The 21,130-nt window shown below is 38.6% G+C and overlaps 1 protein-coding gene across 1 annotated transcript in view; it reads left to right on the forward strand.

The window, feature by feature from the left end:
- Positions 1–21,130, forward strand: part of RORB (RAR related orphan receptor B) — a 154,957-nt gene that overhangs the window by 94,414 nt on the left and 39,413 nt on the right. Inside the window, exons 4-5 of the mRNA XM_054727660.1 lie at positions 12,146–12,231; positions 16,516–16,657. Of these exons, the coding sequence (XP_054583635.1) occupies positions 12,146–12,231; positions 16,516–16,657 (228 nt within the window). The remainder of the gene's footprint in view (positions 1–12,145; positions 12,232–16,515; positions 16,658–21,130) is intronic.

Below are 21,130 nucleotides of genomic sequence, written 5' to 3' on the forward strand. Positions count from 1 at the left end.
GTTTTAAAATGGCAATAAATCATACTGCATTATTTATTGCCATTTTTTGCTAACACTACATAGCAATGAACATTTGACAATATTAAGATATGAATTGATATATAATTCTCTTTCAAATAACATAAAACTTACAATTGTTCAAAAAAAGTTACTAATCAAACTGAAGCTTCTTTAGATATTATATAAACTTAGAATTACATCTTTCCACAATGCTTAAAGCTTCCTAGTGCTAGTATTTTTAGAAAAGAATAGGTATTGTTTCAATGCAATTTTACACTGGCTTCAAAATCTATGTATATAAAGATTTTATTGGTGAGATAAATGATTACCAGGAGATTGCAGTTCTGACATCAAGGGAATCTTCAAACAACTATTTATCCTTACAACTGACAGATTATTGTTGCTATTGTTGTTCAGAAATTAATAACACTGGACATATTAACGTCTATGTACTTAATCCTCTTTGGGCTTGAATTACAATTAGCAAAGGCTGACAGGTGAACATAAATGTTCTTGTCTCCACTGACTTGGTGATAAGGGGAAAAAACAACCATGAATTTTCCTTCTCTTGTAAAACTACCTAAAACACAGCGTTTGATTTTAGGAACTTATCTGTGCACACGCACAACTCATTTTTGAAGTGAGCTGTATGAATAAACGTGTCTTTACACTTTGCAAAGAGAAGCAGGTATTTTGCTTTCCTCTTAAATCTTAGGGGAATTAAAAGGAATACTCAAAATTAAAGCTACAGCTTTTTAAAAATATTTTTTTATTGATTTCAGAGAGGAAGGGAGAGGGAGAGAGAGAGAGAAACATCAATGATGAGAAAGAATTGTTGGTCGGCTGCCTCCTTGCACACCCCTCAGTGGGGATCGAGCCCGCAACCTGGGCATGTGCCCTTGACCTGAATCGAACCCAGGACCCTTCAGTGCGCAAGCCAACATTCTATCCACTGAACCAAACAGGCTAGGGCAAAGTTACAGCTTTTTTTAAGTTACTACAGTAAAATATTTGGTGCTATGGGTAGCAATTTCTGGTTTTCACCAGTCTTTTTCCTCTATTATTATTTTTCCCAAGATAAATATCTCTGCTGCTTTAGAAGTATTTCAAACCTCTAAAGCAGTGGTTCTCAACCTTTCTTTGGCCATGCCCCACCTAGCATGCCTAAAATCCTGATGTCCGCCTCCTCTCCCCGCCGTGACATATAATTCTTATTATTCAAAAAGTGAACTCCTATTCACGTGGAGAAAGCCTAAAAGGCTATTAACTTGGTCTAAACAAGCTTCCAAAGAACATGGCATTCATGAAAGAGAAAAATAAAAGAACAAAAGGACAGTTGAAGTACTGAGGAAGAAATCACTAAAGAACTGTTAAAAAATAATAATAATATGAAGTGATATGAAAAATAGTAAATAACGTTTCAACATGTATAATAGAGAACTGAAATGCATAAATATGTCACAATATATATATTTAAATACTGTATATGAGGCCTGTAGAACCATAAGAAATACAAAAAAAACCACTGTTAACAATTCATTCGCAGATTGCCCCCCTTAAGAATCAAATTGACGCCCCTGTGGGGCCTGTGCCCCACACTGGGAACCACTGCTCTGAAGAAATGACAAAAAGCAAAAACAAAATGCACATTTTCTCCTACCAATTTAGTCCACCTGCATCCAAATGTCTTTGGTCAAAAGTAATGTATAAGAAACACAGCTAGCAAAGGACAACCACAAACATCTCCATGCGAATGTTATTATAAAGTATCAAACAATGACTCTGAATTGTCTGCTCGTAGAAAAAGAATGTTCAAAAGGAGGAAACTTGCTAAAATGGAATTTGAAAATCACAGTATCTATTCTTACTACTTGGTCATTGTGTTCCCACTACTCCTTCACCAGCTTACATAAACGCTGAATAAAGCTGTTAGGGATTATGTGCAGCATGCTGGATCTGATGAGCTCAAAAATAAGATAGCTCGGGTCCTATAATATTTAGGATTATGCTGTTAATCTCTTTAGGGGAAGTGTGCAGTATCAGCAGAACAGGCACTTCAGACTTCTAGGGAGCCATGCACTACTAATCCCACATTTGTCCAGTGGCTAAACCATTGCCTGCATTGATATGCTGGTGTTGTTTAGCATAGGGTGACATTATAAGAGGAAGCTTCTAGAGTGAAATCTTAAAATTATTTCACCCCTAAAATAATTGCTGGTGCTGTGTGCAGATGAGAATACTTTTCTTTAAAATGCTCTATGTCCCCTTTTTTTGAAAAAGGCCATCTTATGTAAGGATGAACTGAACCCAAATATCCCTTTCTCTAACCTCTGAACTCATACTTGTCTTTAAAGATGAAGTACAAATTAAGATGATCTCTTCAATCCTATCATTTCTTCGTATTTCAAGATTCAGCGCTGAAGCAATGGGGGCTGAATTGCAAGTTTGGCCCCACCCCCACACATACAATTTCCTCTGTTATTAATATCTTGCATTAGTGTGGCATACTTGTTATAATTAATGAACCAGTTACTAACACATTATTTTTAACTATAATTCATAGTTTACATTAAGGTTCATTCTTTGTGTGGTACCTTATCAGTTTTGACAAACTCATAGACATGCACCCATAATTGCACTGTTGTACAGATTAGTTGCATTACTGTGCCAAGCTGGCCCCAGGTTCCCATACTCAGCCCCACATTGGGCATCATATGTGCCGAGCCAGCTTGACCATGGGTGAACCTGAGAGGGGGCGGTGAAGGACTGAGAAAAGACAGACAAAAGAATAAAGCTGGGCGCTAGGTGGGACGCTGCTCTGTGATGGAGAGACAGTGCCACAGCCTGCAAGCCTAGTCTTCATTTTATAGCCAGATTCCACGAGGCAAAGTGAGGGCGTGGTCAAGATGTTTACAACGTTCTCGCAGGTTTCGAATCTACTCAATTACATGCACCTGATCAAACTTTGTTTACTTGCTGCACATCCCGCAGCCTATATCACTCAGCCACGTGGGACCACAGGTTCGGACCACGAGGTCAAGCTTACAACTATAGCCTTTGGCTATCATTGTGCTGGGACTTGCAGGAGGCTTTGCCACAGCAGGATTGTGCCTTCTCATTAGTCCCTGGCTTGAACCTGTCCAAACGCTGTAGCCACTCTCCACACATTACCTTAACGACGCTCTGTGTTTTACCTATTTCTCCCACCTCCCTCCCTGGAACCTATGGCAACAATTCATTTTTTTTTTCACTGTCTTTAAAGTTTTGCCTTTTCCAAAATTTCATACAGTTGGAATCATATATAGCTTGTTAAGACTGGCTTCTTACACCTTGCAGCATGCATATGAAGTTCCTCCATGTCTTTTCATGGCTTAATAGCCCATTTCTTTTTATCACTGAATAATATTTCATTGTCTGTATGTATCACTGGTAGTTTATCCACTCACCTATTGAAGGATACTTATTTTTTCAAAGTTTGGGGCAATTATGAATAAAGTTGCCATAAACGCATTCCCTTTGCTCTGAATCCTCGCCAGCACTTGGTATTGTCAGGTTTTGGGTGTGGGGTGTGTGTGTGTGTGTGTGTGTGTGTGTGTGTGTGTGTTTTAATTTTAGTCATTCTAAGATGTAGTGGCATTGCATTGTTGTTTGAGTTTTTAATTCTCTAATGACATACAATGTCGAGCATCATTTCATAGGCTGAATTGCCATCCATGTTTTCTTTGGTGTCTGTTTTGATTTTTTACCATTTCTTTGAATTTAAAGAGTTCTTTGAATATTTTGGTTACAAGTCTTCAGATGTGTTTTACAATATTTTTTTCTGTAAATATAAGTCACTCTGTGACTTGTTTCTTCATTCTCTTCATGCAACTTGAATTTTTAACATAAAACGGCTGTCTTTTTTCATCTCCTGAAAAGAGGTGTTTTTTGTTGGTTTTTTTTTTGCTCTTTTTTGAATTTTCCCCAAGGGCATGAACTCTGCTGGTCACTCTGAATCACACGTGTGACCTGGCGTGTGGAGTCCCATCCCTGCTCTCCTTCAGTGGAAATAGTGCTGTGGAAACGAGCTTCCTGTGGAAGGTTTCAGCAAAATGGAGATGAGAGAAGGAGGCTCAGAAACAAACTAAGGAAGTAAGGAGAGACAGGGTTTTTTCACTGAAGCAAAATAATTGCCGTTTCCTTCTTTTTATAACTGGGAAGAATAGCTATCAAGTGGAGTGCATGTCTTCTTTTGTATATAAAGTTCTCTTTACAGAGAGTTGAGTTTGGGGCAGACGCCCAGAGAGTTAAATTGTAGAATGTCTTCCCTTTCTCTCCTCCAGATCGTCTCAAACTTTACTATGTACGTGCATCATAGAGACACTGTTACAATGAAGATTCAGATTCTGTTGGTCTCGGGTAGGACCTAAGTGCCTGCGTATCTATCCAGCGCCCAGATAATAGGAACCCCACTTTGAGACAAGCATTGTAACAGATGAGAGCACTGCAACGAGTATCGGCATGATGGCTCCCCGACTCTGTGTTAACTAAGCTGCACCCAGGAGGTGGGGCAGCTTTCCAAATATTTCCAGAATTAACACGAATAGCTGAAATGAGTTCATTTCTGTTTCAAATATTGCTTGACCCCCCGACCGCCACCAAAAGAAGGAGACTTGGTGCAATTCCATTTTTAAAATAGAAAAACTATTTTTAAACATCTTTTCAAGAGAGGCTTTTTTGCACTCAGCATCCAGAGAGTGAGTTAGTGGCTGTGCCGAGCCGGCCCGGCCATGGGTGAACCTGAGAGGGGGCGGTGAAGGATTGAGAAAAGACAGAGAAAAAATCTGGGTCTGGGTGGGACGCTGTCCTCTCTGATGGAGAGCCAGCGACAGTGCCACGGCCTATAAGCCGAGTCTTTATTTTATAGCCAGATTCCACAAGGCAAAGTGAGGGCGTGGTCAAGATGTTTACAACGTTCTCTTGGGTTTCGAATCTACTCAATGACATGCACCTGATCAAGCTTTGTTTACTTGCTGCACCTCCCGCAGCCTATATCACTCAGCCACGTGGGACCACAGGTTCGGACCATAAGGTCAAGCTTACAAGTATAGCCTTTGGCTATACTTGTGCTGGGAGGACTTTGCCCTCCAAGCTAGGACTTGCATGTGGCTTTGCCACGAGAGGACCTTGCCCTCTCATTAGTCCGAGGCTTGAATCTGTCTAAACACTGCCTCAGAATGTGAAGATGTAGGCACAGGTGACAAGTTAAATATGCAAAGGAAACTGGGTATACTGGGTGTTCATTACAATCATGCAAGATGTTTCTGGGAATAGACTGGCTTCTCTTTCTTCTGCCTGGTCAATTAATGACCAGAGTTTTTTGTAAACAATCCTTCAATTGTCTTACTGCCTTTTGCACAAAACAGAAATGCCTAAAAAAAAAAAATAGCAGAAACTACTTTTCTAGAATCCTGTGAAGTTTTTAACTTCCACTAGTGCCAGAGAAATTAAAAATGCCTTCAGTTCTCACTTAGGGTAGCTACAGCTGAAATACCTCTCAGCATCACAGAACATTTGTTCTCAAACTCCAATGCTGTCCTGGGGACCTTGTTAAACAGCAAATTCTGAGTCGATTGGTCTTGACTACGTCTTTTTTTAAAAAATAGAGAGGAAGGGAGAGGGATAGAGAGATAGAAACATCGATGATGAGAGAGAATAATTAATCAGCTGCCTCCTGCATGCCCCACTCTGAGGATAGGATCGAGCCTGCAAACCCAGGCATGTGCCCTGACCGGGAATCGAACCGTGACCTCCTGGTCATAGGTTGATGCTCAACCATTGAGCCACACCAGCCGGGCTTGAATAAGGCTGGATGGCCTGCATTTCTTTCATGCTTCCATGCCAGGGCCATAGTCTCCGGACCACACTGTGAGTGGTCACAGAAGACATTAATTGCTTTCAATCTGAAGGATGTCAGGTTTTACACACACATTATCACATTAGAATTAAAACTTTGACAGGACAAGAGGTATTTAATGGGAATTCATAAATTATGAGTTTAAAACCACTATGATTTATAAAAGTGATTTGCTTTGTTTCCGAAGGAGATATTTAACTTGTTATCAGTAATTGCCACTAATGATAATCCTAATCACTGACATTGTTCTTTGTGGGTTATATTCTCAGTTATTTAAGTCTTCTGGGGAGTGAGAGTAGGCAAAGCACTTCAGGGGTAAATGTTCTTGTGGAAAAGATAAATCAACTCTCTTCATGATAATCCTACAAATTGTGCCTTTGAAAAAGTCATTTTTTTTTCCATCACCATACAATAGTAATGTTTTTCTTACTCTAGTTTCCAATGATACATAGGTTAGGAAATTATAATATTGTAAAAACAAATGTTACCTTTAGGTCATTTAGGAGCTATCTACTGAATGGAATAGACAGCTCATACAGACCACCACCCACATTATTACAGACAAGAGTGTGAGAAGAAAGAGAGACCCCAAATGCTGATAGATGTGAGGGCATTCTAGTAGAATTAGAGTGCACTGAATTTCATGAGCTATGTTTGGTATTTAAGCAGGAAGCTGGGATTAAGATGGTGTGTGCCTGATGAGATATATGACCCAACAACAGGAATCCCTTACAATCATCATATATTATGATTTAAGGGCTAAGCTCAAAGACTTAACTTTTTCCTGAGGGTTTCATTTTCCCACACCTCCATCCCATTCCAGTCTTAGGGTTCTTAAATCAAAGTTAAGTGGAACTAGATCTTAGGAATACTGACTTCATTCTTTAGATTTGCTGTCATGTGACAGCGGAAGGTTTTATACCTGATAAAGGTAGACACTTATCAGTCTGTCCGTGAGAAAAAGAATGAGTACAGACAGTGATTTTTATCTTGGATTTGCCACAAATGATAAATGAGATGCAATTTGAGTAGAAGAGATGCAGCCTGGGCTACTGAGACCACCTGCAAAAGGATTTTCAACCAAAATAGTCACCTTTATTGGAGTTTTTGTATGTGTAAATTGTGCTTTACTCAGACATTAAGAGTTTTTCCTTCACCACCTGCTTTTAGCACAGCTGTAAAACTCTCAGAAACAGAAACTGAGAGGCAATCCAGTGCTCCTGAATGGGAGTTATTATAGACTGGGTAGATGCTTCTTCTTCTTCTTCTTAAAGGAAAAAAAAAGTGTGGGGGGGGAGAAAACAGAAGATGCCACAAGTATAGCCCCAAACCAAAGGTCAGGAAACAGAGAGCGAATTACTAGTCACTCCTAAGTATTTTCAGATTCTAGCCTTGTACCAGGTTTTACTTCTTTACAGATGGTTTACCTGCTACGGAGATTTCCTACTTAATAACTTGTTTCACTGAATTCTCAGTGGAGCCTTATCATATCATATCAGAATCACCTAGGGGCCTATTTCAAAGTATGCATCCACCCCAACCTCAAGATTCTGATTTTTCTCTCCCCACCTCATATATGGAAAATCAGTGTTGCTTAAAGCCTCTTTTATAGAAGGGAATATGTCAAATTTCCTGGTTGTACTAAAAGAAAAACAATTTTAGGAACACTGCTTTAAAGAGTTATAAAAATTCTCTTTTGGGCTCCATGGAAAATATAACAAAGAAATAAACCTGGACTCTGTCCTCAATGGACTTGGAATGCCCAGAATATAAAAATGGCCAGGTTGAGTTGTAAGAGATGGAATGGTAGGAACTGAGAGTCACAAGAGCACACACAGTAAAAATACTTTCACCAGCCAGAAAGTATCTGAACAGCCCATTCTTACTACCGTTCCTGATGGTTGCTTTTAAAAGTTCAGGTATTTGTATGCATACGCATAACACGTGGACATAGATAATAGGGTGGTGAAGGCTTGGGATGTGGAGGTGGATTAGAAGAAGTCAATGGGGGAGAAGGGGAACATATGTAATACTTTCAACAATAAAGTTTTTTTTAATGAGAAAAAAATGTTAAGGTAATTTTATGGATCACAGCAATACATTTTCTAATTAACTCAATAGTTTAGATTGGTTAATCTAACTTAATACCTGTCTCCACAGGCAGGGGGATCTAGGGGAGCAGAAAGAAAGGTAAGCAGAAAGGATTCAACACATGGTGGCTTTGTTGGATGGGAAGGTGCTCTTAGCAAGGACAGACCCTGCCATCTTCAAACAAGAGACAAGTTTTGACTACTCTGTAACTATTACATAACTCTGCCAAACTATGGGTATTAAATTATTTATAGTTCAAAAATGGTTCTAATATAAGGTAAACCATGAAATAGGTTTAAGTATATCATGACTTTCTTTGACATTGTAAGAATCATTTCAAAAAACTACCTGATTGCTTTTATAAACAAAAAAATTAACTGGTAAATAAACTTTTAAGTAGTCTCTACAAAGGATTACCAACAGAAAAATATAAGTGAGAGGAAGAAAAAAGAAATGAAAAAAGATCAGCATATCTCTGTGCCGAGCCGGCACGGCCATGGGTGAACCTGAGAGGGGGCGGTGAAGGACTGAGAAAAGACAGACAAGAGAATAAAGCTGGGCGCTAGATGGGACACTGCCGTCTCTGATGGAGAGACAGTTCCACAGCCTGCAAGCCTAGTCTTTATTTTATAGCCAGATTCCACAAGGCAAAGTGAGGGCGTGGTCAAGATGTTTACAACATTCTCGCAGGTTTCAAATCTACTCAATTACATGTACCTGATCAAACTTTGTTTACTTGCTGCACATCCCGCAGCCTATATCACTCAGCCACGTGGGACCACAGGTTTGGACCATGAGGTCAAGCTTACAACTATAGCCTTTAGCTATCATTGTGCTGGGACTTGCACGTGGCTTTGCCACGAGAGGATCGTGCCCTCTCATTAGTCCCAGGCTTGAACCTGTCCAAACGCTGTAGCCATTCTCCACATATCTCAAGCCATCTCTCAGAGCATTTCAGCTCCTCTTTGTTTATCTGTCAGAGAAGGCTATTTTTTAATTAATCCATGAGTCAAGCAAAAGTATGAAAGTTGGTCTCTCTCCTCAGTTTCCTTATCACACCATCATTGCAACAGGTGATGAGGTCCAAGCCAGCAAATCCTCCCTAGATGCTCAGTTTGAAACCATGATAGATAGCATGTCAGCGGATCTGTATGCACTGCAAGGCAATTATATTGGAGAGAATGGCTGGTATAGTGGCGAGACATTTAGAAATGGCAAACATTGGAGCAATCACATGACCTGTTGTCTTAACCAGTGTCTGAAATACTCTGTCTTGAAGATGTGCTTTATAAAATACATAGTAAAGCCCAGCTGGTATGGCCTAGTGGTTGAGCGTCAACCTATGAACCAGGAGATCACAGTTCAATTTCAGGTCAGGGCACATGCCAGGGTTTGGGGCTCAATCCCCAGTATGGGGTGTGCAAGAGGCAGCCCATCAATATTTCTATCTCTCTGCCCTTCTCCATTCCTCTCACTCTAAAATCAATTTTAAAAACATATAAAAAATACATGTATGAATTACCAAGTTGTGGCTCAGAAGCAGTTTATTTTAAATGAGACAAAAGGATTAGTGACTTTAATTATTTATCTTCATCTATAATAGACCTCAGATTATCTATTCTGCCATAATAAGTAAAAATAGTCATAGGTTTTCCAAACCATTGATCCCTTCCTACACACAGCAACACACACATTTACCCTTAAGTGGCTTCTTTCTCTTTAAAAAATACTATTCTAATGTTTATGGTTCTTCAGGATTACATGTTGAGCTAGGATTATAAATATGTATAAATATGCAGATGCTCTATCAAATCATTTCTTATCCCATTTGTATTTCCGAAGTTGTGTAAGATAACCTTTGTGGCTTTCAAAAACATCTTCTCACTTCCCAGGGGGCAAATTACCTCTATTTTCATTTCCTTTAGAGTTAGATCATTTTATAATTAAGAACTTATTGAAGCAGATTCGCCCGATGTGTAAGTTACTCCCTGAGGAGTAATTTATGCAAAGAGCCCTCCTGACTTAATATCATATAAGACTAACAACTGTACAATGGATACCTGCGATTCTTAGTCAATTTTGTAATCATTGTAAGAAATTTACTGTTCAAAAGGTTATCACTGTAAAAAAAATAGTATAAATAACAAATTTTTATTCATTTGGTATTTTTAATAAAATAAGATTTTTAATAAAAGAATAATGATGTGGCTTATCATATTTCTTGTCCAAAAGCATTAAAAATACCAGTTAACAATGATGCTGCTGATGATGAAGAAGACTGACATTATACAACTCTGCTACTTACAAGACAGTTCTACGTACAATATCTCATTTAACCCTCACAAATCAATGAAGTTTGTCAGCTGAGCTTTATAAAACAGAAAACAAGATCAGAGATTTTATTTTTGCCGTGGCCTCAATCATTAACAGATTAGGGACTGGAATCAAGAAGAACAGAACAGAGTAGAATGACATAAAATCTCTCATTTTTTTTCCACATCACTAAATCGTGAAGACAAATACTAGTTCACATAATCTGAAAGCTAAAAATAAAGAAGCTAATAAAATAGTTTAAGAAGCATTTCAGTCAACTTTGTCTCTTCTGATGTTTTTATCAATATCTCTATGGCTGGTGCTCCTGGGATAATATAGGAATTCAAAATTGTATTCATATCTTATCTTTGCGGGAGGCCTAGAAAGGGTTACTGAATGAAGTATCAGGAAAACTGGCTAATTTCTGGTTGCCATCTCCTTAGTCAACTCAAGGGCATCATTAGCCACCTTGAGCCTCAGTTTTCTCATAGAACATAACACTGAATTTCTTTGCTTATAAAGATGATTTTGTTGCAGAATTTACCAGGCAACCAGAAAATATACAAGGAGTACTCGGAGATTCAGGAAAAACCCTTCATTTAAAGCAGCGCTGCTGGCTCAGGGAATTCGAAGATCCAAAGCCTAAACAGTTAATACAATGAGATCACCCCTTATATATTCCTAAATTTCTTTGTTTCCTATCTGTTTCCTAACTACCAGGCTTTTGTGGTGGGCTTTCACAGCCCCTCCTGTGTCAGTTAGACTGGGGAAGTTAGCTTGTATCTAAATGCCTGGCCTGGGTGGCGCCAACAACCCCCGCCCCCCTCCACCCCTCGGCCAAGCTGCCAAATTCCTGGCCCAGGGCCCCTGCAAACTGGGAGCACCCAGGAAAACAGACTATTGCCTAAGGAAGGGGCAGTGACTTAATTACAGGCTAACAAGAATGTGCACTAGGACACCAGTCACTGGCACAGATTCAGATTGCTAGCCATCACCCCCGCCCGCCCCCCCCCCAGGTTTCCCCCTATATTCCTCCTCAATTTAAACTTACCATGAAATACTTAATTGCAAAAAATGTAAAGTGGTATCATTTTTAAGGTGGAACAATAAGGTAAAGAGGTTTATGTCTTGCTTGTGTTTATTTATTTTGTATATTTAAAGGTCAGAAATTGTAGAAATGCATCCACGTGGCACATTCATATACAAAGCATTTTGAAACATATTTTGCATATTTTAATTTGGGTGTAGGAAAAGCAAATCTTCCTAATGTGTATATTGTATCTTAAGTAAACATCATTTATTATTTTAGTGGACATATAGAGTATGCTCAGTAAATATTTGACTGATTTATCATCGGCATTTTCACAAGTAAACATTCAGCCACATAATGTATAAAATCAGCACCACCCCCTCCAGTTTTGCTTTATTTGCCTATTTTAAAAATTATTGAAATCAGGCAATGTGATAGCTCTTCTTAACCTAATGTTTGAAGTGCAAAATAAGAAAACCAAAGCCTCAGGTCCAAGGGATTTTTGACTCGCATTATTTCAAGGTCAAGTTTATAAAGGAGAAAATGATGAAGCAAGAGTTTGCAAAACATCTGGTTTCTGGTTATATTCTATAGTTTGAGGAAAAAAAAGCAAATAAGATGCCCCCCCCCTTTCAATTAGAAGGGGCTTAGGGAGGCCATTCCAATAGTAGTAGATCACCCCACACCACACCTCTACTCCCACCCCAGTGTCTTCAAGCACCAAGGTCATGGCAGGGAGGGATGGAGAGGAAGGTAGGAGGGTGAAAGTAAGAAGACAACTCTGTGAGCTCAAAATGTCTGTTTTCCCTTTTCAGCACAAATTGAAGTGATACCATGCAAAATTTGTGGCGATAAGTCCTCCGGGATCCACTACGGAGTCATCACGTGTGAAGGCTGCAAGGTATGGGGCTTTAACACAGCACTGCCCACAGCATCCGTGTTTGCCTCAGGCACCTGTGTACCTCAGGATGCATGTGGTGACACCGTTTTAAAGAAGGCCTGCTATAGCATTCGTGTGCCTGCTGCTGACATTCGGGGATTCTTGCTTGATTGGTGGGTGGGTTTTCCATGCCTTGGCCTTTCACCTTTTTGCTATTGTCTAACTGGTCAGCAGATGCTTAAAAACAGATTGTTACGTAAAAGTTTGAATTATTCACATTTACAGAGATATAAATGATGATTCTTCCTTTTTTTATCAGTATTATCTCCAATAAATTCTAGGGCATTTATTACTATATGAAGAAACGAAAGGTGAAAATAAAGATTATAAGCTAATGGGCCTACATTTATTTATCTGCTTGAGTAAGAAGTCAAAGGAAGAGTTGCATTTATGCATATAGCCATCCTTTATTCTCACATTCCAGAAAAATGTAAAAAAACAAACAAACCTGGAAGCATGAAATGTTAGACGTAAACCAGATAATCTCTAAATTAATTAAAAAGCATCTGCCCAACCTCCTCATTTTTCAATGAGGTTCTGAGGTATAAACAAGATTATGTCATTTGACCAATGTCACTGATCTGGCTAGCGAGAGAACATGGCCAACAACATGAGTGTTTTCATTCTTGGTTCAATGTCCCCCTCCAGGACAGATTCACCATTCCTTGCAAATTAATGGACAAGTTGCTTTTAAAATACAAAGCTGAGAGAGAGAGAGAGAGAGAGAGAGAGAGAGAGAGAGAGAGAGAGAAAGTAAGTTGGTGGGTATAGTGGTTAACACAGACCTAATCTGAAATGAGAGAAATTTGAAATTTAATAGTACATTTGTTGACTTAATCTTTAGAAGAAAAGAAAGACTACATATCAAGGGGGAAATACTAGTAAAAGCAGTTCTACAACTAATTTTAAAGGGTAACGTGGAACCAGAACAAATAAAATCAGCTGTAGTCTGGTAAGGAAAAGAGATATGCTGGCAAAGTTACTGATAAAAGCAATTATATTTTTGATAAAAAATGCAAGAGAGTAAATCATTAATTTAAGGTTGGTTCTAAGAATCTTGAGAGACTTTCAAATATAAATAAAACAAAACATTCTATATCTGTCAAGTAGTAGTATGAAAAATTGGCAATGTCTTATCATAGTCTCAAAAACACACACAAAAAAAACCATGATTCCTGGAATTAAAACTGGAGGTAAGGAAAAAAAAGAAATATATGAAAATAAAATTGGGGAGGGATGCAGAAAAGGGAAAATAACATTAATATAAGAACCCATTGATATACTGACTTTCTTTCAAAGTGATTTGAACATATTTGAACATCATGAGATGTGCTTTTCATTCTTCTGCAGACCCACAATTAAGAACTGCATATCAGCCCAGATGGTGTGGCTCAGTGGTTGAGCATTGACCTATGAATGAGGAGGTCACAGTTCAATTCCCAGTCAGGGCACATGCCTAAGTTGCAGATTCAATCCCCAGTAGGGGGCATGCAGGAGGGAGCCGATTGGTGATTCTCTCTTATCATTGATGTTTCCGTTCTCTCTCCCTCTCCCTTCCTCTCTGAAATCCATAAAAAAAAAATTTTTTTTAAAAAGAACTGCATGTTATCCACTTTCATGCAATTTTTTCAACTCATCATAAGGAATAATAAGACAAAAGTACAAATCAGCAATTTTTTACCCTCCCAGAATGTTATTACTACTGTTGGGCAGGTAGATGGTTTTCTTCACAAATGCTAATAATTTTGGAATCAGAACCCACTCTAGTGAAAGTTGGTCTAGTTTACATAGTGTACACACACACACACACACACACACACACACACACATGCTTTTTAGACTAGTTTCAAAGCAGAAATGTATTGTGTTTCATTGCATAAGCTCTATTGGAAAATACCTGATATCAAAAGATAAGGATATGTTCATGTTAAGGAGCAAAACATTTGAAACAGTAATTCCCAAAAGATTTAACTACTGAACAAATATATTCCAACAGGTCAATAGCCAGGGACAAGTGTTTAGGCTCCTGTCATTTCTTCTATTTAAAGGAGGAATCCACAATCAAAGAAATTAGGTTGCTATTCTGAAGCACACACTGAGGTTTTAGTCAAAATGACATTGTACACCACACTGGTGTTGTTGTTGTTTTTAATTCCATGGGAAAACCCACAGTTGTAAATATGCTACGTTTTTCTTGAAACAGAACACTCAAGAAATTCTGTTTAGAACAAGATGTCAGTGTCAGCACATCTAGTAGCAACCTCTGAGCTTTCATAATACTGTTTTCCAGTCAACATAAACAACCCATTTTAAATAACATCAAGTCAGCTTGTGCACTTATTCGAATTTCTATTCAATAAAATTTGAAACAGAATTTCTGTTTCATGCCAAAAAACCTCATTTACAATAATGAGCAACAGATACATAAGTAATGCCTCACAATTAATGTCAAACTGGCCTTAAATTAGGCTTGGAGCCATGACTTCAGAAGGGTCTTTTCTGCCCATTCATTTAAGTAAGTGGCACTAGAGAGTATCCAAAAATTCAAAACCGCCCAATTCTTCCCTAAATTGTAAGTTTCCAAGGTATCTTTAGTCAGTTCCGATGGGCTGAGGTTGTGCTTTCTGACAGCTTTTGCAGAATATGAAATACATCATTTCAATCCCTGGGGGCTTGGTTGGTTATGATCTCCATTTTAAGGGGCATGAATTCGTTAGAACTGGGCAATCAGATACCGCGTTCTGCCACCATTGGTCCATTAAATAAATAATACACATGTATTTGTGGGGATGAAACTAGTCTTTGTTGTTGAAAGGCTTGGAGGTTACACCACAAAACCAGCTGGCCTGTTCTCTCTATGAAGATCCTGGGTCACGTATCCATTTCTGAGGTTTTTCACAAGGCCCGCCAACCTCTCTTTACAGTGCCATGCTGGGCCATATGGGAGCCTGAAACAAAGGGCAATCGCTAATCTTGATCTTGTCTTTATTTAAACAGTTGGAAGATTTTTTGCATTAGTGTTGATTTTTAACATATTGTGTTAATATATTACTTACCTTGTTTACCAAGTCTTTGGGTGATCCTTACATTTTGGGGCCAAGGTAACTGCCTCATGAGCCTCACCTTAGTCCCAGCCCCACCCCATCTCCTGTTGACAGTTGAGGACACACACACCCTTTTGACAGAAGTCAGGGGACCTATTCCAGGCCTCTCAGCAAGATGGGTATTGGGTTTACCACCTGGAACTTCTCTAGCTTTCCTCTTGCAAAACATATTACTGTGGGTTATCTTTTCCTAAAATTTCTCCTGGTAAATCTGTAGACTACCACTTTCTTGCACTTTGCTCTTTGGCTATATTGCAATGCAAGAGTAAAGAGTGATTAAATAGGTGAATGACACTTTTGTATCTCTGGAGAAAATGTTTATTTCCTGGTAGGGTTTTCTATAAGATAACTAAGGCAAGTGTATCCAAAAAGTAAAGAATTAATAAACTCAGCTGTGGTTTATTCAGGAGGGCAATGTATGGTCCATGGCAGTTCATGGTGTACCAGAAAGATCCAAACTTATTTACATAAAAACTTCTTACATCAGTATAGACTGAGGCCAAGCAGAGAGCATTAATTCAGTTTTTACTCATTGCTTATGTTTTATTGAACAGTTAATATACTGTGGTTTCTTATTCAATGATGTGATTGATTAAAAGTACATCACTGGTTCAAAAAACAACCTTCCACATACATTCTGGCCAAATTCAAAAATTTTCAAATGGCAAAAATGCATCTTAGAAACTAGGAAAATAGTAGCATATACCGAGCCCAAACTCCTCAATACTGCTGCTTCAACCAATACCCCAGTCCCTCACCCCCACTGCACTTGACATAAGCCTCTGTTATCATCCCCATCAAGTTTTGTCATATTTGGCTTAGCAGTGACACTTCCCTCTGCCACTCCTTTCCCACTGTTCTTTGGGACAGAAGCTCTGTTCTGTTTTTCTTTGCATAAAGCAGCATAGCTCGCAAATGTCTTTAGTAAACATTGATTGAATGAATGAATGAATGCTACTTTCATATCTCTATAGATAGCACATATTTTCCCTGGTAGAAACATCCTTAAGCATCCAAAGAATTTTAAAAATCAAACGCAGTTATGTTCACTGGAGAAAATGTAGCAAATATATATATGTTAATAGTCTCTGTTCCCATTCTTATGTCTCTATCTCCCTCCCATTCGTTTTCTCCCCTCTAGGGATTCTTTAGGAGGAGCCAGCAGAACAATGCCTCTTACTCCTGCCCAAGGCAGAGAAACTGTTTAATTGACAGAACCAACAGAAACCGTTGCCAACACTGCCGACTGCAGAAGTGTCTTGCCCTAGGAATGTCAAGAGATGGTAAGGCATTGCCTTCCTATTTCTTACATAAAGGCTTTCAAATGAAGTCTTTCCTGGAATCTATTTAAGCCACTGGGAGAATTCTAGACAAAGGGAATTGGAAATAAGAAGGAAAAAAGCATGTGCTGGTAGTGCATTAAAAGGAAAAGTAAGAACATACAAAAATATAGTACTGCCTATGAAATAGGAAGAAAGGAAAGGCTTTATTGTAGCTTTTGGAGCAACCTGTGCTAACTAAGTGGGGTGAAAGCCAGCTGGTCATAGATTGAAGGTGACCACCTGTCTAGGTTTGCTGTAAATGAGGGGTTGGTTTCCTAGAACATGAGATTTTCAGAGCTAAAACTGGGAAGTCCTAGGAAAATAGAACCATTTGGTTGCTGGGTAAGTCTTACTGGTGCACAGGTTGCTTAATATGTGGAGATGCTAAGGAACAGAACATGTTTCTACAGGAAGCCCAGAAGCTCATTGGCCCGTCACAGCTCCTCAGATAAGGATGTAGACTATCCTGAGCCATGATGAAAATCCCAAATGCCAGAGCAGCAGTCCAGGTCTTAGAAGGGTTGTGTAGGTAGTGTCCTTCTCAGAATATGACTCAAGTGTGCACTCCACCTTCATGCCCAACCCAACTGGGTGGCTTGACTCAACAGCTGAACTTAGATTAATGAAAGAGGACAAATAAATTCAAACAAAAAAAATTCCATCTAGCTTTTCTTCCATTTTTAAGCATTCATCTAAACTAATTATTTTCCCACTGGCATAGACCACAGCACTGCTATCAGATTGTGAGCAGTCCTGAGTCTTGGGGCCATTTCTGTCTTGTTCCCACTGTATCGTCAGTGTATGCTTAAAAGCAGCCACCTAGATGTTTGTTTAATGAACCATGGCATTCTCTTTTTTACCCAGAGCCTGAGACACAGTGCCCTGATATTTATCCTCTTTATATGAAGCACTGTAGATTCTGTGCCCCTGGTCACACTGCCTCTAATGCAGTTCAAGGTGGTGAAGACCCAACCCCCTCAAAAGAAAAAAAATAAATACTTCCAAATTATTTTTTAAATGGATAATTGGCATGTATTGTACCTTGGTATAAAGGGATTTTATGAATTATTAAATTAAATGTGGGCCTTTTAGTCATTTGGATAAATTCAACTCCACATAGGTCTTGATATCTAAGCATACAAACTGCTTACTTCTTAGCTTGCATTCTCCAACCCATTATATCTTGAAATTTTGTTTACATTTTCTCTAATTTTCAACCCACCTAAACTTGTCTTACACAAAAGTACACATATGAGATAAATTTGATCAAAAAATGAAAAGAAGAAAAAGAATCTGACCTTGAGCCCTTTAGTTTACAGGTAAGCTTCCAAAGATGCAGAACTGTAAGTTTCCAAAATTTTTCTATTTATTACCTGATTTTTTTGTTTATTTGTTTTTCTAGACTTGTTAACCTCATAGGTATACTCCTAGGGTAAACTTTCAGCACTGTGTAGTTCTACATACTAAAGTGAAGAAAAATGGGAGATTGAGGTTAAGTGGTTTTCAAGATTTATTTAGTAAAATTTTAAGGTGGAAGTATGCATTTATATGTGTGTGTGAATTAATAGCATGTATATGCCCACTGCATCTTCTCTACCATTTTATTGCTTTTTAACTGGACCCTTAAAATAATGATAGTTGCAGAAATCTTCAATGTTTCCAATTGTACTACTATACTGGTAAACAAACAAACAGAAAATAGAAAAATGTTTGCATCAGTAGGAAGATACTGAGCTCCAAAGAGAAAACATGACACCCATCTTGCAGTAATTAAGTATGTGTCCTCCTTAATGACATTCCTCTATGAAAAACTAGAAGCTGTCCTACAAGGCAGTAAGTAGATGTCTTTGAAGAAGCAATAACTTTATTTCATTGTTACTCTAGAAACTTTCATTCCATTTAGAATCCCACAATCCAAATAAATATGAAAAGATTTCCGATATTTTGCGAAAATGGTTCTTTGCTAGTGTGGGATCAACATGAGGGTTAAGAGCTTATCATGAGCAAATACCATCATCACTGAATATTTATGAAGCACTTGCAATGTATACAGAATTGTGCTAGTTTCTTTGAGAGCTAGAGGTTTAACAAGAGACTGCCTCTATACTCAAGTGAATCTCATTAGCAGAATAATTCCAGTTTGAGAGGGGCAAACACTCAAAATATGTGCCATTCTGATTAATGGTTAGTGGTGAGAAGAATGCTAATATTTGAAACTATAATAGTAATACAGCCTTTGTTGAAATAGGCCTATGGATACAACAAATGTATTGACAAAGAGTGACAAGGAATTATTTATATGTTAGGAAAGTTCAGTGGATTTACTTTTGCCATTTACTGTAATTTTCCCCAAATATGTCACTACATTTATTATAGGAAGGGGCATAAAACTGAAACACTGGCTCATGAGTATTTCTGAAATAAATGGGAAATTCATCCTAAAGTAGTACTATAGCAATTGTCAGTAAAGTCCACAATTTAGGATGAAGCCTGATAATTCCAAAAGGTAGTAGGGCTTTAAGTTGCCTCTCTGAAAATATTTCAGCTTGCTCAGTGACCTGATAAGTTAATTTCCTGGAAAGGGCATAATTATTCATCACTGAGTTTTCAGATGTTCACCAGGGCACAGGTCTTGACTGCATACTTATTTGACACTGTTAGCTTTGATTTTGAGATCAAAAGCAGAATTCTGAACCTAAAATTGTTAAATATGGGGTCTTGACTGAGCTCATTCATTCATCTTCTATCAGCTACAAGTTAGTCTGTGCCTCTATTGATTATAGATAGCTTTGTCTGGGATAACTGAGGTGACTCGACTCTACCTCACATATCTTATCCTCCAGCAAGCTAGGTGAGGCCTGTCCTTTTCATGGTGAGACACTCAATCACATAAGCATTTTGGAAGCCTCTATTTGTATCACATATGTCGATATCCCATTGGCCAGAGCAGGCCACATGACCCCGAATAAGAATGCCTACACAGATAAAAGGGCCCTGTAAATTTACACGGGGAAGAAATGGAAGTAGGTAAGAAAAATCAGGGTCGTTAATAAATTCAATCAACCACAATGTATAATTCACCTAAATACAGTGTGTAGAAATCTAAAACAAGGATTGAATGGAAAGGAGTTTAAAAAGAGACACTGCATTTCTACCTTCATGTTAAAAAAGCTTCTCATTATCCAATTTTTTCTCCCTATGAATTTTAAGTGAACAAATGCAAAACTATTCTACTAAAGTGAGAAAGTAAACATACTCGAACCAGAACAAAAACTTGATCTATAGCAATAGATACAAAGTTGGGATTCACCACCAAAGCTCTGTAACAAAGAGCTGTCCGAAGCCTACATGAAGGCAACAAGCAGAGGCTCAGCAAATAAAGAAGCATGTCACATTACTTTCCTGGGGGAAAACGGTTCTCTCTGAATCCAAATGTGTCATGATTTATTTTTATCTTATACAAAATAATTTTTCTCACTAGAGAATTATATGTAGTAAGTGATGTATAAAGATATTATATAAAGGTACAGAGAACACTTTCCCTAAAAGTCACTCTAGAATTCTGTCCATGGACAAACTACAAATATCACAACAATTAGTAAGCAAATAAATTTGTCTTTGAGAAGCAGAGTCTAATAAAGACAGTGTCTCTACAAACAAAGTTAAATACAATTATCTAAATGATTCTAGACCCTACAGAAATGACAGTTGAGCTGGAAAGAGGAATTTGGTCTGAATTAACCAGATTAATTTTCTTCATTCAGAAAAAATTACTGGATAATTGCTACTATGTTTTCCAACTTAGGCAGCATCGGAAAGCAAAAACATAGGATTAAAGAGACATAGGAAGAGTCTGGGCTGCTTCAAGTCCACCCCTCACATCCACAGTCCTGCAGGCAGGCAGGAGGAAAATTACATGCTTGTCACCGGAAAGAGTACACAGTTACTCAGAACTTAATCTCCTAGTCACACTCGGCAGTGACAGAGGTTGGGGAACGTGGTCTCTGTTCTGAACAGCTGATGTGGAGATAAAGTTCGGTAGCTCTGTAACCAGCAGACGGAGAAAACGAACTGAAGCACTGTGGGGGATGAGTGGCAGCTCCTGCACAGCAGGGACCTCTTCCGCAGGCCCTTCACGCCGGGCTGGAGTTAGTTCTTAAGCACGTCCCTGTTTAGTTATTCTCAGAAGTTATGCTCATCAACCCTAATGACCGAATCAGGGGTTGAACCAGTTTCTTGCCTCCACTTGATTCTTTCTACATTCTCTGAGCTCCCAACACCATCAGGTGACGGGAACGCTGTCCCAAAGGAAAACAGAGGCTCAGAGAGGAGCCTCCAAGTTTGTCACAGTTCCCACTGTTAACATGAGTTGAACGACATACAGCCGGATGATTCAGACAAGGGAGCCCCTGGACTCAGGATGTTCACAGCCTA

The sequence above is a fragment of the Eptesicus fuscus genome, chromosome 15 (assembly GCF_027574615.1).
Source record: "Eptesicus fuscus isolate TK198812 chromosome 15, DD_ASM_mEF_20220401, whole genome shotgun sequence".
Classification (NCBI taxonomy): Eukaryota; Metazoa; Chordata; class Mammalia; order Chiroptera; family Vespertilionidae; genus Eptesicus; species Eptesicus fuscus.